The following is a 21,350-nucleotide window of genomic DNA, read 5'->3' as shown; positions in this document are numbered from 1 at the left end:
TACTCATTGATCTAATTAATCTTATAGGATTTTGTTCTTTTCTAAAACTTAATCTAGATCCTTCTAATATTGGTTTAATTCTTTGTCTTGGAATCATTTGTCTATTACTAAAATCTATTGTAATTTCTTCTGGGATTGTTATTTGAGATTCTTCTTTATGTTCAATTTTTTCTAATATATCATTATATAACTTTGGTACTATTATTCCTAATTCTGTTTGTTTCTTTACGTGATGGTTTCCAGTCATAGCATAAACCATTTTGGTTTCTATACTAATAACTTTACTTCCTTTTTGCATTTTTATTCCATCTAACTTATAGTATAATGTTAAAGATCTTTCTTTATTTTCATCCCTTAGTGATATACTGAAATCGGGTTGTATTATAAATTTTAATTTCTGATATATCAAGTTTCCTTTTATTACCGCTATTAATGAATCTTGTATATTTCCTATTATTCTATCATCCAATACATATATTTGTATAGGAGTATCGATATTTTTCTGAAAATATGCCTTTATTGTAAATTCTATTGCTCCAAAATATATATTTTTTAGTTTATTTGCTTCCTTTTGTTTTAATTTGGATAATTCTCTTTTTATTAATCCATCTGTTATTAAATTTATTCTTGTTTTTCCATTTATTGTATCTATATCTATTACATTCTCATGTTTTTGGGCTATATATCTAACTTCCTTATTTCTTTCAAAATATGATGTCTTGAATATCTTTTTTATTGTTAATTCTTCTGTTTCACTTTGAATTTGATTATATATATCTGGTTTAAAACTTAGGGTTTGTGATGTTCCTCCTTCGTATTCATCCATTTGATAATATATATCTTGTTTTTCACTTATTTCTTCTAATGACATTTTATCCATCTATATTTTATCCAGTTATATTATTTGTTAAAATTATTCTTTTAAGTCCTTGTATTCTTAGTTTATCATTTCTAAATGTTATTATCATATTTCCAAGTTGTTGGTAAATTCTCATAATTTCTTCGTTATTCTCTCTTGTCCATGTTATTTTATTTTTTCTTTCTAGTAATTTTTCCAGATCTATTTCTAATTTTTCTTGATTTTTTATTAATTGCTTTAGTTTTCTATTATTTCTAGTTATTGCATTTGGATCTGTCCAATTCATTTTTTAATTTTTTATCTTAAATCGTCTATTAGTCTATATTGTTCAGTTAATACTTCTTTTAAGTCTTTTATTTCGATTTCTAAATTAGTTTCTTTAATAAATTTTTCTCGTTTTAATAAAAACTTTTCTTCCTCTAGTCTCCTAATTTTTTCATCTCTTTCTTCCAACATTGTTTGTAATATAGCTATAATATCTAATTTTTCATTAATTATTTGCATGCTTATCTTACAACTTTCAATATGTTGATTTATTAGCCTATTATATGTTGGTTCTTTATCAGCTATATACTGAATTGATCGTATCCTTAAATCTTCCATAAGTCAGATTAATTGTCTGTATAAAATTTTCTTACACATCTATTGTGTTACTTTGTTTTCTACTATAAATAAAATTAATAGAGTTGCTATTATTTTAGATTTATATCTTTTATTCCTTTCTCTATTTATTCTTGTCGGAGGTCTCATTTAACCTTCAATTTTTTTTTCATTTTTACTATTCATGTACCTTTTACTATTCATTAGTTACTATTCACGGCTACTTTCGCTACAGTGTTTTACTGTTCATTTCTCGCCTATTACTGGCTCTGATACCAATTTTTGGGGGAACCAATTTCTGGATCGTTTATATATCTCACAACCCTAAAGAGGGAAGGCGCATTAAAATACATATTCATATCGATTAATATTTGCATGTAGTAAGCAGTAGACAAAAACGAATTCATTATTTTAAATAAAATCATCCCTATAACCTCATACTAATTAAACATCATAATCTTAGAGAACATTATTTTATAATACTATCATACACAATAAGATTTAAATCAGAATTTTTACCTCTTACAATAGCTTTCTAGTCACCGGAAATCTCAACTCACCCTTGCCCTATTATCCTCAACGCTCTCCAAGCTCCTTTGGATATTCTTGGCTGGATGCAGGAGTCCTCACACGGTCTCTTCCATATTGCTATTTCCCAAGGTATTATTTTCCTGAATTAATCCTGATTGTATATGATACATATAAAATAATCTTTTCTATTATTATGATGTATTCTTAGTAGAGTTTATAGAGAGTGAAGAAGTTTAGCCAGACATATTCAAAGAGAGAATTGAACTTCAGAAATTTTTTGATATCCTTTACATTTTATGTATGGACTTATTTATAGTAGTCCTTCTATATGGTTACAGATTACCGGGATAACCGGTTTCTTTTACATAATTACTAATAATTCTCTTTTGCAGGTTTTTTCCACGAATCTTTTATTTTCTTTGTCTGCCATTTCTTTGTCTGCCATTTCTTCTTTTGTCGTCTCTTCATATTTTCTTCATCTTTATCTTCTGTGTCTGCCATGATATCTTGCAGGATCTGTCATCTTTTCCAGGGAATCTGCTTTTCCTTTTCTTCTTTTTCCATTTTTATCATTTTGCCTTGATATTTTGTTGTTGAAAGGAATCTTTTATCTTCTGGTAATATAGCTCTTTCATATTTTTTGGTTTTCACCATTTAATTTACAGTGTTTTGGTGTATCACACCATTTTTGTATCATGCAAAGGGATCATAATTCCCTTTATCATTATCTTTTAGACTGATAATAGGTCTCTTTCTAGGACCTGTTATTCTTTGATAATATTCAGTAGTATGTTTTGCATGATTATATTTCAGGTTTTCTATTTTATCAAGCATTATCTCTAATGCCATAGTACCTGAATTTTGTATAGTATTATCATAATATAAGGTTATTATACTTTCGGTGAAACCTCCACCATGGCTTTCAGAAATGATTATAACTTTCCGAGCTCGTAGTATATCTTGTATTTTGGACCTGAGGGTAGCTAGACCAATGGCTCATTTTTCACATAACCATTCTTGGAATTTGTTAATATCACAGGGATTTGGCAATTTCAAGCTTTTGGTTTCTCCCACAATATCTGCCATATTCCTTCCTAATTTGAATAGTTGGCATATTACTATGGGTTTTCCAACCAGATCAGTTGATGCATCAAAAACTTGTATTCCGTATGAGCCTGCTCCCATTTCCCGTACCATAGCTTCCATGGATTTGACAATTATACTTGGTAGTTTTGATATACAATACATGGTTTCATTTGTTAAGATCTTGTCAACAAAACCATGTATAAACAGGTTATAGACTATGTCAGGTTTTGCATTTTCACAACAAATATATCTGGGATATTTTGTAGATTTTGTCAGTCTGCAAACATCAGGGTTAGATTTATAATCATAATATTTCATCATTTGCTCATATGTTTTCACTATCTCAGGTGAGTGTTTCAGCCTATCACTCATTGATAAATTTGACAGAGTAGTTGATATGTTGGTTGAAGGTGATGGCATGGTTGCAAGTTTTGATGAAAATGTTATAGGTTTTATTGTAGGGATTGCAACTGAAACTTGTAGAGTTATTTTGTCTTTTATAGCTTCCATAATTTGTTTCAGAAAAAGTTGGTTCTCCTGAACCAGGGTTTCTATCTCCTTTTGGAGTTTGGTGATTTTTTCATTATTGGTTGATATATGAGAAGTGACATAAGTGATATATTTCTCAAAATTTTCCATATCCTGCTAAGAACAACAAACAATTAAATTTTCCCTTTACAAAAACAAAATGCATGACATTCAATGGCATTTAATTTTCTAATAATTGATATTAATAATTCATCAATATACCTTCTATTAGGAGTGAAATAATAACCAATGTGTTTTTCTATTTCTAGAAATCCTTTATATGCTTCTTCTAGTTTTTCTGTATTATTTTCATCTAATCCTTCGAGAGCAAAATTTTTTATGAATTCTACAACTTTTAAAGTAGTAGTCCATATTATTAAAGATCCCGATATTATTTTCCATGGTTGAGCTTGTCTGCTAGTATATTCTATTTTCATTGTTTATTTTCTCTACTAAGATAGTCAGCTAACACATTTTTTGTTCCTGATATATTTTTTATTACAAAATCATAACAACAGAAAAAAGATTGTCATTTTCTTCTTTTATTTAATTCTGGTAATAATTCTATTTTATTAGTAATAAAGGCTTTTACTTGAGTATAATCTGTTCTTACTACAAATTTAACAGGCAATAAATGATAATGAAACTTCTTAATCTCATATTTTACAGCTAATAGTTCTTTTTCATGTATGTGGTAGTTTGATTCATTAGGTTTCCAAGTTCCTCCTGCATATCCACATATATGTGGCTTTTCTTTATCTATGTCATCCTTCTCATATGCTATTAGGACTGCTCCCCATCCTATATCGCTAGCATCAGTATATAATTCTAAATGATCTGTTTCTATGGGTATTCTATGTTTTGGTAAATCTTTCACCTTTTCCTTAAGAATTTTTATACAATTTTCATGTTCTTTTGTTCATTCAAAAGGTTTATTTTTTGTTAGTTCCTGTAATGGTTTTCTTAATTTAGGTAAGTCTTTAATATGATCTGAGGCATAATTTACTATTCCTAAAAACTGTTGTACCTCTTTTTTGTTTTCTAATTTATCCTTAAAATTTACAATCTTTGTTACTATATGATCTTGTAATTGTATACCTTCTTTATCTATTTTGTATCATAAATATTCTATCTTATTCTTAAAGATTTCAGATTTCTTTTCAGACAATAATATTCCATGCTGGTTTATTGTTTTTATAAATTGCTCTAAATGTTTTATTTAGCTTTATTCTCATGTTTTTTGCTATTACATCTAATTCCTTCTTTTGTTCATTAAATCCTGATACCCTAGTTCTATGTGCATTAGATTTTTCCCATCTATATGAAGCTAAAACTTCCTTTTTTACTAGACATAGATCTGCTCCACTATCTATAAATATTTTTTGTTTTATGAATTTATATTTTTTATATTCTACATCTGCTTCTATGTATATTGCTACCATTCCTCCCAATTGCTTTCACTAGATGATTCATAATTTATAAAGTTTATTTCATTATCAGTTTCACTAATATAAAACTCTTCATATTCATACCATCTATTGTCATCTTCTTTAATTTGTTCTATTTCCATTATGAATTGTGATGTATTTATATATTTTACTTTCTTTTCTTTCAGTTTAGGACATTTATTAGCATAATGTCCTTTTTCATTACAATTCCAACATTTACATTCACTTATATCTTTCTTTTTAAAAGGTTTTATTCTAAACTTTCTCTTATTTTTATATCTTCTCCTATTTTCTGGTGTAAAAATCTTTTTCTCTTATATCTGTTGTATTTATAGGGATAATTATTTCTATTTTGTTTGCTTCTGTACTTATCATATGATTTTTTCTTATTATACCTCTTCTTATAGTTCCTATAGGGTTTTTTTCCAATTTAATATTAGGACTCAAAACTGGGTCTTCATTAAATATTTTCGTTGTCGACTACCAAGGTACCCTTTTTGAGGGCACAAAAAGTCATACATACACTTTTTTTTAAAAAAACAAAAATTACGTACTACAAATAGGCTTGCATGACTACCCAACAAAAAAAAATTTACACCAAAATAATTTTTAACTAATTTAATATGAAGACTCAAAATTAGGTCTCCATTACATATTTCCCCCTTATAAACACTTACAAACAATTCAACCCAACTGCAATTCAATCCGTGAGGAAAGAAAAAAAAAGGAATTACCCCAGAACACCACTTCTTCTGGGCCTCTGGGGTTGAACCCCGGAGGAAGTGGCGTTCTGTGCCACTTTTGAAACAATTTGAACGCCTGTGCCAAAAAATGAAAATTCCATTCAACTATGCTAAAAAAATCCGGGAGCCAGACACAGGACTCAGTGGTGGTTGTTTGGGATCTCATTTCATCAACTTACTTTCATTCTAACTTATCACGTTTCACATCCTTCAATTCAATATTTTTACTGCATGCATCCATGTCACATTTTTTAGATATTAATTATTATTATTAAGCTCATTATCTAGTATTTATTTATTTCTACTTAAAATTATAATATTAAATATAGTTAATAATAACATTATAATATTTTTTTATTTTTTATTTACTTATATTCAATAAAATCAAAGAATTTAATGAAAAGATTATTATTGTTATTATTACTATTATTATTATTATTATTTGAATTGCAAAACATGATGAGATAGTTACCAATTACGTAAATTTTGTATTTCTTTAACTTTTTATTTTTAGTAATTTGTATTTTAATATTTATGTTTTAAATTTTGTTGTTTTGAATTTTCTATTCTTGTGTTCAATTATCATATTAAAATTTTAATTTTTTTAGAATATTTGTAACTTATAAGTTGTAATATAAGTTGTGATTTACCAAACACTTCAACAACTTATAATTATCTTATACGTAAAATTATTCAAACACCTAAATAACTTATAAGTTACGATATTCATATCACTTATATTATATTTTTCAACTTTAAATCATAAGTTATATTTTTTATGAAACCCCAAACAACCCCTCAATAATAACCATCGACATTAAATATCTGAGCACTTTTGTATATTTCTTTTTTAATTGTATTGTAAGAGTTTATATAATATACAAAATGCTTGGTAATGGCCCTAAATACCCAACACAGAAAATAGATGGCCCAAAATGCCTAAATTCAGATTTGATGGCCCAAAATACCGACCAGACACGCATGTGTCACATGCGTATCCAGGAATAGGCATCATGGGAATGCGTATTATAGGATACGCACGTGAGACATGCGCATCTTTACTTCTGTTTCAGTTGGGAAAATGAAAAAAAATATTTTAAAAAAAAATTAAGCTTGGATACGCATTTCCGTAATGCATATATGGGGATACGCATATACAGAATGCGTATCTTGTACAATTTTTTTTTAAAATAAGTGAAGATACGCATTTTTAAAATGCGTATCATGTGTTGCGCATTTATAAAATGCGTGTCTCTTATAAACTCAGATACTTTTTTTCAAAATATGTATCTCATCGGTATTTTGGACCATGCATTCCAGATTTGGGCATTTTGGACGGTTGATGCTGAAATGTGCGTATTTTGGGCATTTTCTCCGAAATGTTCATATTGATAGTCTGTATGAAATATGAATGTTTATTAACTCCTTGATTTCACAATCCATGCAATATTCATCGGTTTGAAAAGTATTCTCGTTATCACGCTCATAAGTTCCCTAAAGCTCAAAAAATTACAATAAAATTCTAAAGCAGATAAAAATTTCGTGGTATTTACAAAAAAGTTAAAAGAAGCTTATTTTTGTTTATAAAGATATATAAACAATAAAATAAAATCACATGAAATAAAAGAAAGTAACAAACTCTGTACGGGAAAAATTATTTTTTAACGCGTTTGTTATTTTATCGAAAATAAAATTATTTTACAGAAATTATTATTTTATCTGCTGAAAGTTGAAATCGGTTTAAATTTTAATGATAGAATACAAAAACAATAAATTACAACCACAAAAAGAAGAAACACAGCTCTCTAATGTCCACCCTTCATTTTCATCTCATCAATTCACCTAATTAACACACACACACACATCGCCGGTGAAAATGCCGGCCGTCGCGACGGCGTCGTCGCTACCGGTACTCTGCGTAACCGGAGCTGATTGGAAATCAAACAAAAAAAACAACACTAATACTAGTAGTGAGAGTACTGATAGTAATTACAATCAGCGCAGTCAAATTCGATTAGTGAAGAGTAATTTCGGGCATTTTCGACAAGTAATGAGCAAAGATGTGGAGTTTATTAAGAGTAAAGTCAGTAGAGGTTTAGAATGGGCGAATGAAGCTTTTCGAGTTCCCGAAATCTCGAAAACTATTGATGATTTTGTTTGGATGAGGCCTCTTGAAGATGCTAGTGCTCCTCCGTTTCAGTTTCCATCGTGGCCTGCTCCGTGTTATCCAGGTCGTTGCGTGTTTATGTGTGTAGTGATCAATGTGTGTGTGTTGATGTGTGAATTATGATTGTACTGATTAATTTAATTGTAGTAGTATATTTAGTTTATGTCTATTTCAGTTGCTTCGATATTTGACGATTCTGGATGTTGAGGTAGAATAATAGTGAAATGCATCTATAAGTAACTCGTGAAAGGTCTTTCAGCTTAGTTATCCACTATTTTCGAGTAGGTACTACCTTGCATTCATATAGGATACTTCGGTTTTTAACTTTTAACCTTTTTTTATGTATCTCCACATTATTAAGTATTCATTGTATCTTTCAAATGCAGGCTTGTTTGAAACATATTTTTTAACTTATGATTTGCTCCTAATAAAGTCGCGGCATTGCCTCTTAAGGAATGCTAATCGTTTTGAAGGAAATTAATTTCAATAAATGTTGCAAGTCAATCTTTCTTTTATTTGCCGAAGATGTAATCTCTCGTTTGAATCTTTACTTTTACTATAACTTACATGTAAGCATCTGATTTTATTAATCATCAACGTGCAATTTGAACTAATGTAACCTCTTTTGTTTAAAATGACTTGTATGTTCCAAAATTATAAATAACTTTAAAGCTAAGTTGTAAATTGTAAATAACATTGTAAGCTGGAAAACACAAGTGGGGTGAAGGGAGATTCATATACACATATAATCCCTCTTTTTAAAAGAAACACAATGATAAATGTTTAACCTTTTGCTTGAAATATGATTTACATTCTTAGGTATAAATATATGTATACTGACACACAGATAAATATTAACATAATCATTATAGCAGAATGTAGATAAATCCTAGGCATAAATTGTTTTGGACTCGAGTCTATATACCAGTACTTTTAAACTAGCATAATCATTAATGGGTCACCTAGTACTTACACTTTGACTGATACATATTTGTATATAATTAAGTGTAATAGATGTAAAAAAACATATTTGAGTTATGTTAAAATGACGGTAGATTTATAGTCTCAGTGTGTTAAAAATTTTAATTTGTTACTGAGCATATTATAGTTTAAAAGAAAGTTAATGGAAGTTTATAAGATGTGAAATTCCTTATTGAAGAAAATGCCCAAGTTAGCTGCTCTTTGCTGAGGTTTTGTGTTTTTTTTGTCGTCGTTTTGTTATTGAATATTGTGTTTGTTACATGTAGCATTGTCGCCCTTAACACTCCCAAATGCTACCCTACTAGTAATGTCATTTGATAAACTTGTGACTAGCTTCAGTAAATTTATAAAGAAAAAAAATGGAAAGGAGTAGGCTATTATATATATCCTTTTCTAATAGGGCTGTTCTAATTTATTTGTTGGTATAATTGTTATATCAAGTTTTATGTAGGTTAGCCTTAATGCGATACAAAAACAAGGATGTTCTTATCCATGGCAATCTGTATCTACTTTAAACCTTTTAAAGTTGAGATACAGATATTTTACACATTGCTAAGTAAAGTGCTTGATACGTCCAATTTAAAGTCAAGACTCAGTAGTGATCAGGTTATCGTGTGTGTGTGTGTATATATAGATATATAGGTATAGGTATATGTGTGTGTGTGACGCTATCTATGCTTGATGGAGGAATTCTTTACTATATATCATCATTACATTTCATCTTCCTTTGCCTGTATTTACACCAAAGTATGACACGTTTTTACAGGGCTCACTGGCATTGATCTGCTTATTGCTGATCTAAAAGCCTTGGAGGCATATGTTAACTACTTTTACTATCTCTCCAAGATGTGGACGAAGCCACTTCCGGATGTCTATGATCCGCAAGAAGTTGCGGATTATTTTAATTGCAGACCTCATTTAGTAGCCCTCCGACTTCTCGAGGTTGTTAAACTTCAATTGATTTATCCTTAGAATATGAGTTTGGTTAAATATTTTTTTTGCATTACAATCTTGTCGATGAGTCCATCTATGAAATTCCGCATGGCCATAGCTGCACATGATGACATGCTGCATTGTTCTCTTTTTGTTCTTCAATTTTGTCTTGTCTTTAGGTTCGCATTAGTATTCCATATTCTGCATATACCGTTAAAAGGACCTATATCTTCGCACGATGGACCGTTCAATCTATTATAAATTTACAGTTTGTTGGAACTAGCACCATTTTGGATCTATCTTTTTGACAATGTGTAAGCTGTAGATTGAGTTATTTTCTTCAAACGCAGCTTTGTTACCTAATAATAGTTTAATCATTATTTTTTTTAATGTGAAGGTGGTTTCCTCCTTTACTGCTGCTGCAATTAAAATTCGAACCTCGTCATATACCTCAAGTTGGGACAAAAATGATGACCAGAGCATTTCCCAGTACAAATATGGTCTGGTGCTAAAAGAAACAATGCTAAATCTTGGACCAACTTTTATTAAAGGTAATATTGGAAAATCATACATAAATGATTAGACTTTGGAAGCATATCTTGTTCTTTAATTTTTCACGTTTAGATTATCCGGCATTTGTACATTCGGACCCTAATTGTTCACACATGCTTATGCAGTTGGTCAATCCCTTTCCACGAGACCAGATATAATTGGTTCTGAAATTACAAAGGTGAGATAATATACATGTCTTCTTACGTGTCTAAATGCCTGAATATCAGTCCATCTGCTGTATATAATTGTGTTTATGGTATATTCCTTTTTTAGCATAGATAACAGTGCTGCTTTATCTGTTTCTGGATGTCTATATCTCACTTCTTTCATGATCAAGTACATCCCTGTTATCTCCTTACAGGATGTTGTTTCAGTTGATAAGATGTTAAGCTGAAATGTGCTTTATTTTCCATTTTATACTTTTAGTTATGACTGCAGGCGTTTTCAGGGTTGCATGATCAAGTTCCCCCTTTTCCTAGAAATCTGGCAATGAAAATAATAGAAGAAGAATTAGGTTCTCCTGCAGAAAAGTTTTTTAGCTACATTTCCCCAGAACCAGTAGCTGCAGCTTCGTTTGGTCAGGTGCCTCCTGCTATGTTACTTACATGTTGCAATATTTATGCACTAATAATAAGGACATATACTAGAATTAGGAATAGCTTTAAGATGTGACCATTGTATTCTCTCCTAAACTAAATTTTTGGCCTACGGTACATTCCAGGTGTACAAGGGACGTACCATTGATGGTTTGACTGTTGCTGTGAAAGTTCAACGTCCAAATCTGCGGCATGTAGTGATTCGTGATATCTATATCCTTCGTGTTGGGGTTCGTATCAACCTTAAACTCTGCTGTAACTTACAAATGCATGAACATGAGGTTCATAAATAACTAATAAACTGCTTCAGTTGGGGATTTTGCAAAGGGTAGCCAAAAGGAAAAGTGAACTTAGCCTATATGCTGATGAGCTCGGGAAAGGCTTAGTAGGCGAGTTGGATTACACACTAGAGGCTACAAATGCCTCGGAATTTATGGTACTCTTACTCACTTTAAATGGAATCTGATATAATGCTTAGTATATTGCTGATCATTCGGTTGTAAACTAAAGCGATTTTTTTGTGTTATTGTGTATGTTAGTCATAGTAAAGTTGTAATACATGCCTGCATCATTTTACACATGTTATGCATACAGAATATTAAAGTTGGCAATAGAATTAATATATTGTTAATATTTAGAACAGTTTTTAATATTTTAGGCAAATCTTAATTTGGAATGTTGAGATTTTTTGATTCATCGATACACTTAAGCAGGTCATACAACACACTTGAGTAGGTACCTTTAAGAAAGTCCATTTGACTGTCTACTAGCGCTCCCGTCTAAAACGAAGAGAACAAGACTTTAATACATTTTCCCTCCTAGATTAACTTGAAATTTTGTTGATTTTCCATACTGATAGAGGCTTACTAAGACCTTAGAATCAAAGAGCTGTCACCTAAAACTCACATAAAAATCTGCATCTCATTAATTCAAGAGTAGGATTCTGTTCTATCTTAGTCAGGCCTTTGGATACTTTGGATCGAAATAGAAAAGCTAGATTTGTTGATGGTGATTAAAATGACACAGCCTTACAGTCAGAACAAACAGTTCTCCTGCTGCCCCACTTGTTCTTTTTGTGGAAATGAGGCAAAAATGGGAGATTTATGTGCATTATAGATATTCTCCTTGACCAGCAGGGAAAGATTCTGATACCTTTGGTTGCAAAGATATTGGATGAGCTTAAGGAGCAAGGTAATATCCAAATTGGGTCGGTGATGTTTACATTAAGTGATCATGAATATAGGGAAATTGAGAAGATTGGCCTTTTCAAAGAACTTTGCCCTTGTCAGCGGTGTTGACATACTTTTGCATTGGGTTAAATATCAAGTACACGATTGATTTGTGTCCAAATGATTCAAGGTGTTCACTAATTACAAATTTGACTCGACTTGGTCACTATTATAATTTTTTTGTTCACTCCGTTAGAGTCAACTAAATATTTGACTGTCAAACATAATATACATATATAGATTACATATATCATGTACTAAAAATGAGGTTCTTCCAAAATTCTCACTAACTTAAAAATTTGTGAATGTTGGTTTAATTTTTTTTTAAGTGTAACTTCTAAATATCGTCAAATTCGAAAGCCCTATGGTATAAGCTCGGCAATTGATTGAATACCCAAGATTTAGATGACACCTGTATGCTTTTTCCTTTCTATTTTCCCATTATCCGGCCAAAAAAGACTTTAAATGAGTGAATCACATGTGGTTAGAAGAAAAAATAGGGTTTTCACTTCCCCATTTCGCGTCCAGCAGCCCCCTCACAAATAATGAAAAGTTTACAATTTACGTTGAGTTTGACTGGAAATTGGTTTGACTCCGACGGAGTGGACAAAAAAGTTTAAACAGTGACTAGATTGATTCAAAATTTGGAATTACTGTTCAACTTGAATCATTTGGACGCAGTCAATCATGTACTTGATATTTAACCCCTTTTGCATTCTTAAGAGGAGAAAGACACAAATTTGGATATTTGCAACAAATTTTACAAGTCAGAAGGAAGCGAGGTTGTTTAACTAGTGCACTTGTGCTAAACCATGGTTTCTTTTTCGAGCACATAAAGCGTCAGGAGGGATTTGTCAGTTAATTTCTATAGGAAGTCTGAATGGAATACACAGTTGATCTCAACCTAGAGTACATAAGAAGTGAAAGGATTAAGATGATTCTAAGTATTGGCCTGTTACTACATGATATTTGTGAAATACTTGCAGTATTATTTATCCTCTTCCAAATTTACTAGAGAATAATGGTTCCAATCAAATGAGAAGGCTCTATAGCCTTTAACAAGCCCAAGATTCATCAAGTCAAAACCCAGTTTAGCTCTTAGAGTTTTTAATTGGAAATGAAGTTGATTCAAGCTATCCTGATTGAAGAGGACGGACTGCTAGCATTAGCCGACAATGCCTCAGGTCTGAGAAGTCACATTACCTCACCTCTATCATCATAAGACATCAACATGCATTTATTTTGAGACCAATTTCTTTGGGCGAAGTGGCTAAGTAAGCTTGTAGGCATTCAGCTGCACTATCGTTTAAATGCTGGTGGTCAAAATATAATGGTTGATGCTCCAGTATGTTTGAGAGTGAGTACTCTATGTTAAATCTACATGCACAGGAAAATTTAGTGTAAATGGAAAGAAATGTCAGGTTTAGCAGCTTAGAAGTCTGGATCTGTTAATGCATGTTTTGTTCCTAAATTTGTATGTTAGCAGCTGTCCTATTTCGAGCCTTGGTTGTTTTGTATATGTTGCTAGATGCTTTCCAGCAAGCAGCTTCCGAGTTTCTGATAAATAATTTAGCAGTTTACATATTGTAAATCTCTCTCTCTCTCTCTCTCTCTCTCTCTCTCTTTCTCTCTCTCTCTCTCTCTGTATCTATCATCTGCTTCCAATATCTCATGATCATTTACCTTCTATCTTTCTCGATAATAGTCTCCTACTAACAGGTAACAATTGTTATAAACCATCATAAAAGGCCTGAAGTATTATTTTGTTATTCTAGAATCATTCAGTTATTATTAGTTAAGGGTTTGACCCAGTGGTAAGGTGGCCCTCTTCCATGACTAGGTTCAAGTCCTCACTCCTCTCTTCACAATACAAATTAAATTCATACATATAGTATATATATATATATGTATATATTTTCCCTGTTTTTGTGGTTTCACATGAATGATCTTAACAAATCATTATTTCTTACCTCATGGATAATGTCTGTACAAACGAGGTCATAGACAAGTATTCCTTAAACATTTATTTTATATGCTTCGCATGATATATATCTTCTGTGTGTAAAGATATTATTAATTGTATAATAATAAAACAAAAACTAGTATTGCACATGATGTAGAGTATATCACTTTTCAAAAGAGAGCGAGTAATGTATAACGACACGTCATTTGTTAAAGAGTAAAAGTAGTCGCAATTTCCTTTTTTTTTGTTAGAGAGCAGATGCTGTCGCAATGTCTTTCTTTTCTTTTTTTTTTCTTATTACATGACATTTACTTTTATATAAAATATTAAAAGTCGCCTATTACTCAAGTATTCTCTATGTACTTACTAATATTTTGTGGGGAATACTAGAGCATATCATCTACTTTATAAAAATGTTTCAAAGCAAGTTTCTAGATGCAAAAAATTACTCCTCTAAAACAATCTTAATATATATGCAGGATGCTCATTCTCCTTTTCCATTCATGAGTGTTCCAAAAGTTCTTTCACACTTAACCCAGAAGAGGGTTTTGACTATGGAGTGGATGGTTGGTGAGAGTCCAAGTGATCTAATTTATTTGTCAAGCAAAAATCCAGCTCCGAAGGGAGAAAATTGTATAGACAGGGAGCAAAATGATGCTAGACATCGTCTTCTCGATCTGGTTGGTAATTACAAGTAGTTATTGCGCGTCATGTTCTGTCTTCTATATTTTTGAGATTAATAGCAACTTTTCACTGTTGTTGAGAAGAAAATGATGGATTTTAATGGGGGTTTTATTATCATTAGTTTTGAATGCTGGCTGGCCCTAAATTGATATATAATGAACTTGTTTACCTACATATATCTAGTAATTTAGGGGTTTCGATATTCTTCCATTATTTTATTAGGGTTCTTCTTTATTTTTTCATTACAAGAATTCAGAATAGCAACTCTACTCTGCTTTTCCCTAAGTGTTATATAAGTCCTTAAGAATACAGCTTTCACTACAATTGTCTTAGGTTAATAAAGGAGTGCAGGCGACATTAGTTCAGCTAATTGAAACTGGTTTACTGCATGCTGATCCGCATCCTGGAAACTTGCGTTACACATCATCTGGACAAATAGGGTACTCCTTTATTTTCTTTTCTTCATTTCTGTTTCAGACTTGTGTTCTGCAGTTTTCTGTAGATAGTTTTTTCTCCTTTCTCTAATACTTCTTGCTGGCATCTTTGTGTGTAGGTTTCTGGACTTTGGTTTACTCTGTCGGATGGAAAAGAAGCATCAGCATGCAATGCTTGCGTCCATAGTGCATATAGTGAATGGCGATTGGGCCTCTCTCGTTCATGCTCTCACTGACATGGATGTTGTGAGACCAGGAACTAACATGCGCCGTGTTACAATGGTATTTTAAATTTTATTACGGTTATTATTTCTCACTCTAAGTTGTTCAAATTTATAGTGTGCTTCTTGTAAGTTAGTTACATATGAAATAGTTATAATGGAAGAGAAAATTTCATTTTTCCTGTTGACCATTAAAGATACTAATTACTGTGGTGACACGATTTTTTCGTTTAGATGCCCCTCTACCAATTACCGTGAACACTTTTTCTCTTCTCTTTTAATTAATTATTTAGGATCTTGAAGATTCTTTGGGAGAGGTAGAATTCAAAGATGGAATCCCTGATGTAAAGTTTAGCCGGGTGAGAATCTCTCTTGTTATATTTGAACATTGTATCATATGTAGTGCCTTTCTCAGCAGATCTTGTAGATTGATTATGTATCCATTTTGTCTATTTGAGAAAAACTAAACCGTTGTTAGATGCATCATTAAAGTTAGAATTCTCCTTTTGGTTGTTGACTGTTGCTAGCAAGGTTAGTATAAAAAATTTATGACTTGAAAAATTGCATGTGTTAGGCCAGAGTCTAACCTCGTATGGTGAAACCCTGGTTTGCTTCATTTGAATTTTTTAAACCAAAACTGAATCCAAGCTCTTAAGCCCCTGTAATGATTAATCAGCTTATGGCATAGTTAAGTTTGCATATATCAACAGTGAAGTACGATTTAGCAAAAAAAACAGTGAAGTACGTTGAATATGCAATTAAAAAAGGTTGATTTTAGGAGGTCCATGATATTTCTTGTTACGACCAATATAAGGGCTACAGGATGGAAGTTTAGAATAAACACCTCTGCTCCTTGATTAGAAGCATACTGAAGTTAGGAAACTTAGTAGTCTGACCCTTTAACTGCAGATCGAAGTATCAGACCATAAATGCTCATTGATAAAAAAGGGCTGATTTGAATAAGATATTCTCAACGATTATGAGTAAACGTCGTCCTAGTATTTGGGATCATTGAAATAAGGAGAAGAAGAGAGGGCAGAGAACTGATGTATATTATTGATACTTTTTACTACAGAGATTAGAATGCGGAAAAGCCTCTACTTATAGAACAAATATAGAAAGTACTTCCTATATTTAACTTATTCTAGTAGAAATAGATGCTAGAATAGAAAGATAGAGGCTTATACATTAGTCACCATAAGATGCCTTGTACATCAGTCACACTGGTGCTTATATTATTAAAACGGTAATTATATTATTACTGATATCTAACAAATACAGTACAGCTTTATATTTACAATCACCTGACATATTGCTGCATTAATTTCTCTGAAGGTGCTCGGTAAGATTTGGGCTGTAGCCTTTAAGTATCACTTCCGGATGCCACCGTACTACACACTTCTGCTGCGCTCACTTGCTTCATTTGAAGGTAGATTATTGAAGTCTCATTTGTTTGTACCATTTACTGTTTCTGATCGATCTGGGATCGATGATCTGAACTAGATTAGCATAAAGGCAGTATATGTTGTACTAACCACTGTATCTACTTGTTGCGTTGTTAATCCGTTATGTTGTACTTTGTGTTCTCTTCATTGCGAACTTGTGCGATATAATGAGGAGTTTAAGGACGTAGAGAATAAAAATTCACATCATTTAAGCCAATCTTTATTGTTTGGGTCAATAGTAATATAATAGACTTGGGAAGAATGAGACAATTAAACATATGAGCACTAGGGTGAGAAGAAACTAGTAATAGTTATTTTTCTTGTCCGAAAATTTCACACCAGTCATGTCACTTTAAACTTTTTTCATTCCCTTCTCATCGTGACCGCCTTTCACCTATATTTCTGTAATTACTGTAGCAGGTCTTTCAAAGGATAAAGTTTTACCTAATTTTAAAATTAATTAGCAGATGCAAGCATTTTTGGACATGATTTTTCTGTGAGAAAGTCAGACATATGTTGGACCATGATGTAGTAATCGGCAACCAACAAGATTCTAATAAATTGCCAAAGTGATTTTTTAGTAATTGCATTCAATTGGATTTTATGTAGTAACCAATGGCCTTTTATGTAAGTGTTTCTTTATGCACGCAATAGTGATCCACTCAATTGTGCAATGAATGTAACATTAGCCCATAATTTTCAGAACCAAATGCATTTCCCCTAGCGAATGTTTTTAATACCTAAAAACTATTTAATTATTTTTCAAAACAAAGTAGTTATCAAACTAAAAGAAAAAGGACTAAAGTTATGCATAGTGCATGCATGAAGGTAACAGTTGTAGTCTGAATCTGGTAGTGGCTCTGGTTTAGGATCTAGTTTAACAGAAGCTAGTCAACTGGTCAAGCATAATTTACTGCATTGAGCAGTAGGGTAAGGAGAGGACTCTATTGTTTCAAAAAATGCGGTGCTAAATTTTTACAGTCAACTTGAATTGTTCTGTGCTGGAATCTTTTCAGCCTTGACAAGATTTTAATTTCTAAAAATTGTTCAGTATACTGCCTTTTTCAACTTTACAGGACTAGCAGTGGCTGGTGATCCAAAATTTAAGACTTTTGAAGCTGCATACCCACATGTTGTTCGCAAACTTCTCACGGACAACTCATTGGACATGAGGAGGATTCTTCACTCGGTATTCATTGCTTCTGAACACAACACGATGTTGTCATACATTTTCCGTATAAAAAATGATATAGTACCAAAATTATAGAAATTGATTTTTCCTTGTTTCCTGTAGAATCATGAGGTTATAATAAATATTGATGCTTCCTTGTTTAGAGTGTTTGCCTGCACCTCACAATTGGCCTTGGGCAAGTGAGGCAGCAATTTTAGTGTGACTCACTGTGCCACTTTGCTTAGCCACACATTTAAGAAAACTGGTGCAATGGCAAATTTTAGGCATAAATGTGTACAACTGCCTCTTAGAGTTAAAGACATTGTACATGTAACTTCCCAAGTTTGTGATGAAGATGCATAATCTCTCTGGATCTTCAGGATCACTCTTTATATTAATAACCATTTGTTAGGATGCCTGTGAAGGGGCAAATTACTATTGGAATTGAATATTATTGAAAAATCGAAATCAAAATATTTAAGAAGTTAGGAACAGATGTCCATGTTTATAGACTTGTCAAGGTGCCTCAAGTAAAAGTAGGGACTCAAAACAAATGAAATCTCACAGAAATTCCAGTTCATCAACCTGTGACCAGATCTTGACATTAGAATGGAAATAATACCTCCGTATTGATGCATATGACAGTAAGAAGTAAGTTAGAAGACTGAATGACAGAGATTGGTTTCAAGACAAAGCGCGTTTTTCCTATATATAATCTTAATTTGTCTTGGCATAAGATTATCTTTACAACAGAGTCTTGTATTTATTAAGTAAATGCTTAGAAAAATGAAAAGATAAGTACCTGTTCAGTTCTGGGTTTTTTAATTGCGAAATGTTCGATGCTGTTTTGATTGTGTATTATGAATAATTTGTAAATTCTTGTTCAGGTTGTGTTCAACAAAAAGAAAGAATTTCAATGGAAGAAGCTTGCTCTTTTCCTAAGAATAGGTGCAACTACGTAAGTTTAATGAATTTAGCCTTTTAATACTTGTATGCACAATGCTCAGGTTCCCATGTACATTGTTTATTATTGAGATTGTAGTCCTTTTATCGTTCATCAACATCAAGCATGCTTGTGGGGCTACAAGCTAGTACTATCACTAACCGTTTGACAACTACTTAATATAGTACCAACACCTGTTATATCAAATCTTGATGCAACATTTACACAGCTTTTTTTTACTATTAAAATTTTGTTAGAATTTGATTATGATGTCTTCAGAAAAGGGATTAAATCAGTGGATGAAACTTTTATTGGTCGCTCACCAACTGTACCAACCAGTATATTTGGCATCACAAACTTGGTTTTGAGACTTCTTCATTCTAAAGATGGTGCTGTTCTGAGACGACTTCTAATGACAGTGGTGAGTGACCTTGGCCGATGATCACATCTTTTAATAATTTTTCTAAATTATTGTTGGAAGTATAGTATTTTGCAAATTGCAATAATGATAAACGAATATCTCATTTTACAAACACATAAATTGCTTTAAATTTAGTGATTAATTATTATTTAGAACGCAAAAAACTGTAACTGTGGCACAAAACATGTCACATTTTGCACTTAGAAACTAAAGATGTGCATGTGCATTAATATACAGGATGGAGCCTCACTAGTTAGAGCCATGGTTTCCAAGGAGGCGGTCATTTTTCGCCAAAGTCTTAGCAGGATTATTTCTAATGTATTATATGAGTCTATATATGATGTCGTTGAAGGACATCATGCTACACGCCAATCTGGTTCTAGAGCAACACTGGCAAGTGGGGCCGAGAACTTTTCCAGATTATCCACGCCCAACTCCGATTATAAGTCCATCATGAGAGATCGCAGGCTGAAGGTTATTTTCTTCAAGATCCTTGAATCTGCTAGGAAAGATCGCTTACTGATGCTGAAGTTCTGCTGGGCATCGTTTGTCGTGCTTTTTTTAGCGTCGGCTTTAGCTTGTCACAGGGTGGTTGTATCCTTGTCTGAAGCTTACATAGGTCCTATTTCGCTTCCTCGCAGGCAACTTGCCTTCAGCTCATAAATAAAGCCAGTAGACCTTGGATAATGGTTGCATTAGCATTTCAAGCATGCAAATATATTAGCAGAAAGAGACAAGAGCTAACATTCTTAGATTACTGTTTCAGTCGAAATGTTGACAGGCTTGGTTACACTAAAAAGTGCGGCTTGGTGCTTTGAATATACGTTTTGTGCTTGGAATGGCAGTAGCAAGGTGTGAGCCAATGGTGCTTGCGTCCATCTTAGTGACACGGTTAACAATTCTGCATCTTGGTGCATCTGCAAGCAGCCTGTAATATTGTGAATAGTGTATAGTTATATATACAAGATATGAAGGTCTTTATTAGTTATATTAGGATATTTCCTTCCAATCAGACACCTTCTTTCTGTATAAGCGTTTTTCATTCTCTACACATTTCAAATGGTGAAAATTAGAAGTATATTACGATATTTTCTTTTAATCAGACAGCTTCATTCTGTATATGTGTTATTCTTCACATATTTTACAAATTTAAATGTTGAGCATTATAGCTTGTTAATATTTTTAAGGGAATATTTCTCATTGTTGACATATATTTTGAGTGTATTATGACACTTCCTTTTCATCAGACATCTTCACTCTGTATAAGCCTTCATCATTCTTTCCGTATTTTTTGTTGTTAGAATCTTCTTGCCCAGGTCTCGTAGCTCTGTTGACAATTCTTCGCTGCAGTGAAATCCGCTACTCATTGGCCTAGCCAAACAAGCTATCTTCAAGGTTTGTCACTTATTTAGATGTTTGAGATCTCCAATTATCCTTTTCTGAAGAGTGATGAGTGATTATTCTGCCTAATGCTTTCTGAGTTGGTTTTTCCAACTCGTGTATGTGTCCGAAATAAGAAAGAACTTTATAGCGGGAAAGAATTCAGTGCGGTTTTAATTTCTGCCTCCCACAAATTTGCAAAATAAAAACTTACATACATATACAGATTTTTAATCGGAGATTCATCTCGATTAAGTAATAATTGATAAAAAAAATATTATTTTTCAGTCTCATCATAATGATAAGTGGTGACAGTTTATTCTTACTCCGATAAAGTAAAAAACTCTTTAAAATGAAAAACAAAATCGTGATCCTAAAGTAAAAAACTCTTTAAAATGAAAAACAAAATCGTGATCCTTTAAAGAGATTTAAATG

The 21,350-nt window shown here is 32.1% G+C and overlaps 1 protein-coding gene across 1 annotated transcript; it reads left to right on the top strand.

Moving 5' to 3' along the window:
- The first annotated feature begins 7,559 nt into the window (after positions 1-7,559).
- LOC141695265 (uncharacterized) lies at positions 7,560-20,714 on the top strand. Its single transcript, XM_074499522.1, has 16 exons — positions 7,560-8,026; positions 9,710-9,885; positions 10,274-10,427; positions 10,554-10,606; positions 10,867-11,010; positions 11,150-11,254; positions 11,335-11,460; positions 14,696-14,896; positions 15,234-15,340; positions 15,454-15,616; positions 15,849-15,914; positions 16,891-16,984; positions 18,077-18,189; positions 19,059-19,129; positions 19,394-19,535; positions 19,773-20,714. Exons 1-16 carry the CDS (start codon positions 7,672-7,674, stop codon positions 20,196-20,198), a joined length of 2,496 nt encoding a protein of 831 aa, XP_074355623.1. The 5' UTR covers positions 7,560-7,671; the 3' UTR covers positions 20,199-20,714.
- The last annotated feature ends 636 nt before the right edge of the window (positions 20,715-21,350 follow it).

Source organism: Apium graveolens, chromosome 11 (genome assembly GCF_009905375.1).
Source record: "Apium graveolens cultivar Ventura chromosome 11, ASM990537v1, whole genome shotgun sequence".
Lineage (NCBI taxonomy): Eukaryota > Viridiplantae > Streptophyta > Magnoliopsida > Apiales > Apiaceae > Apium > Apium graveolens.
Note: the sequence above shows the minus strand (reverse complement) of the source record. Positions and strands in the feature narration are given on the sequence as shown.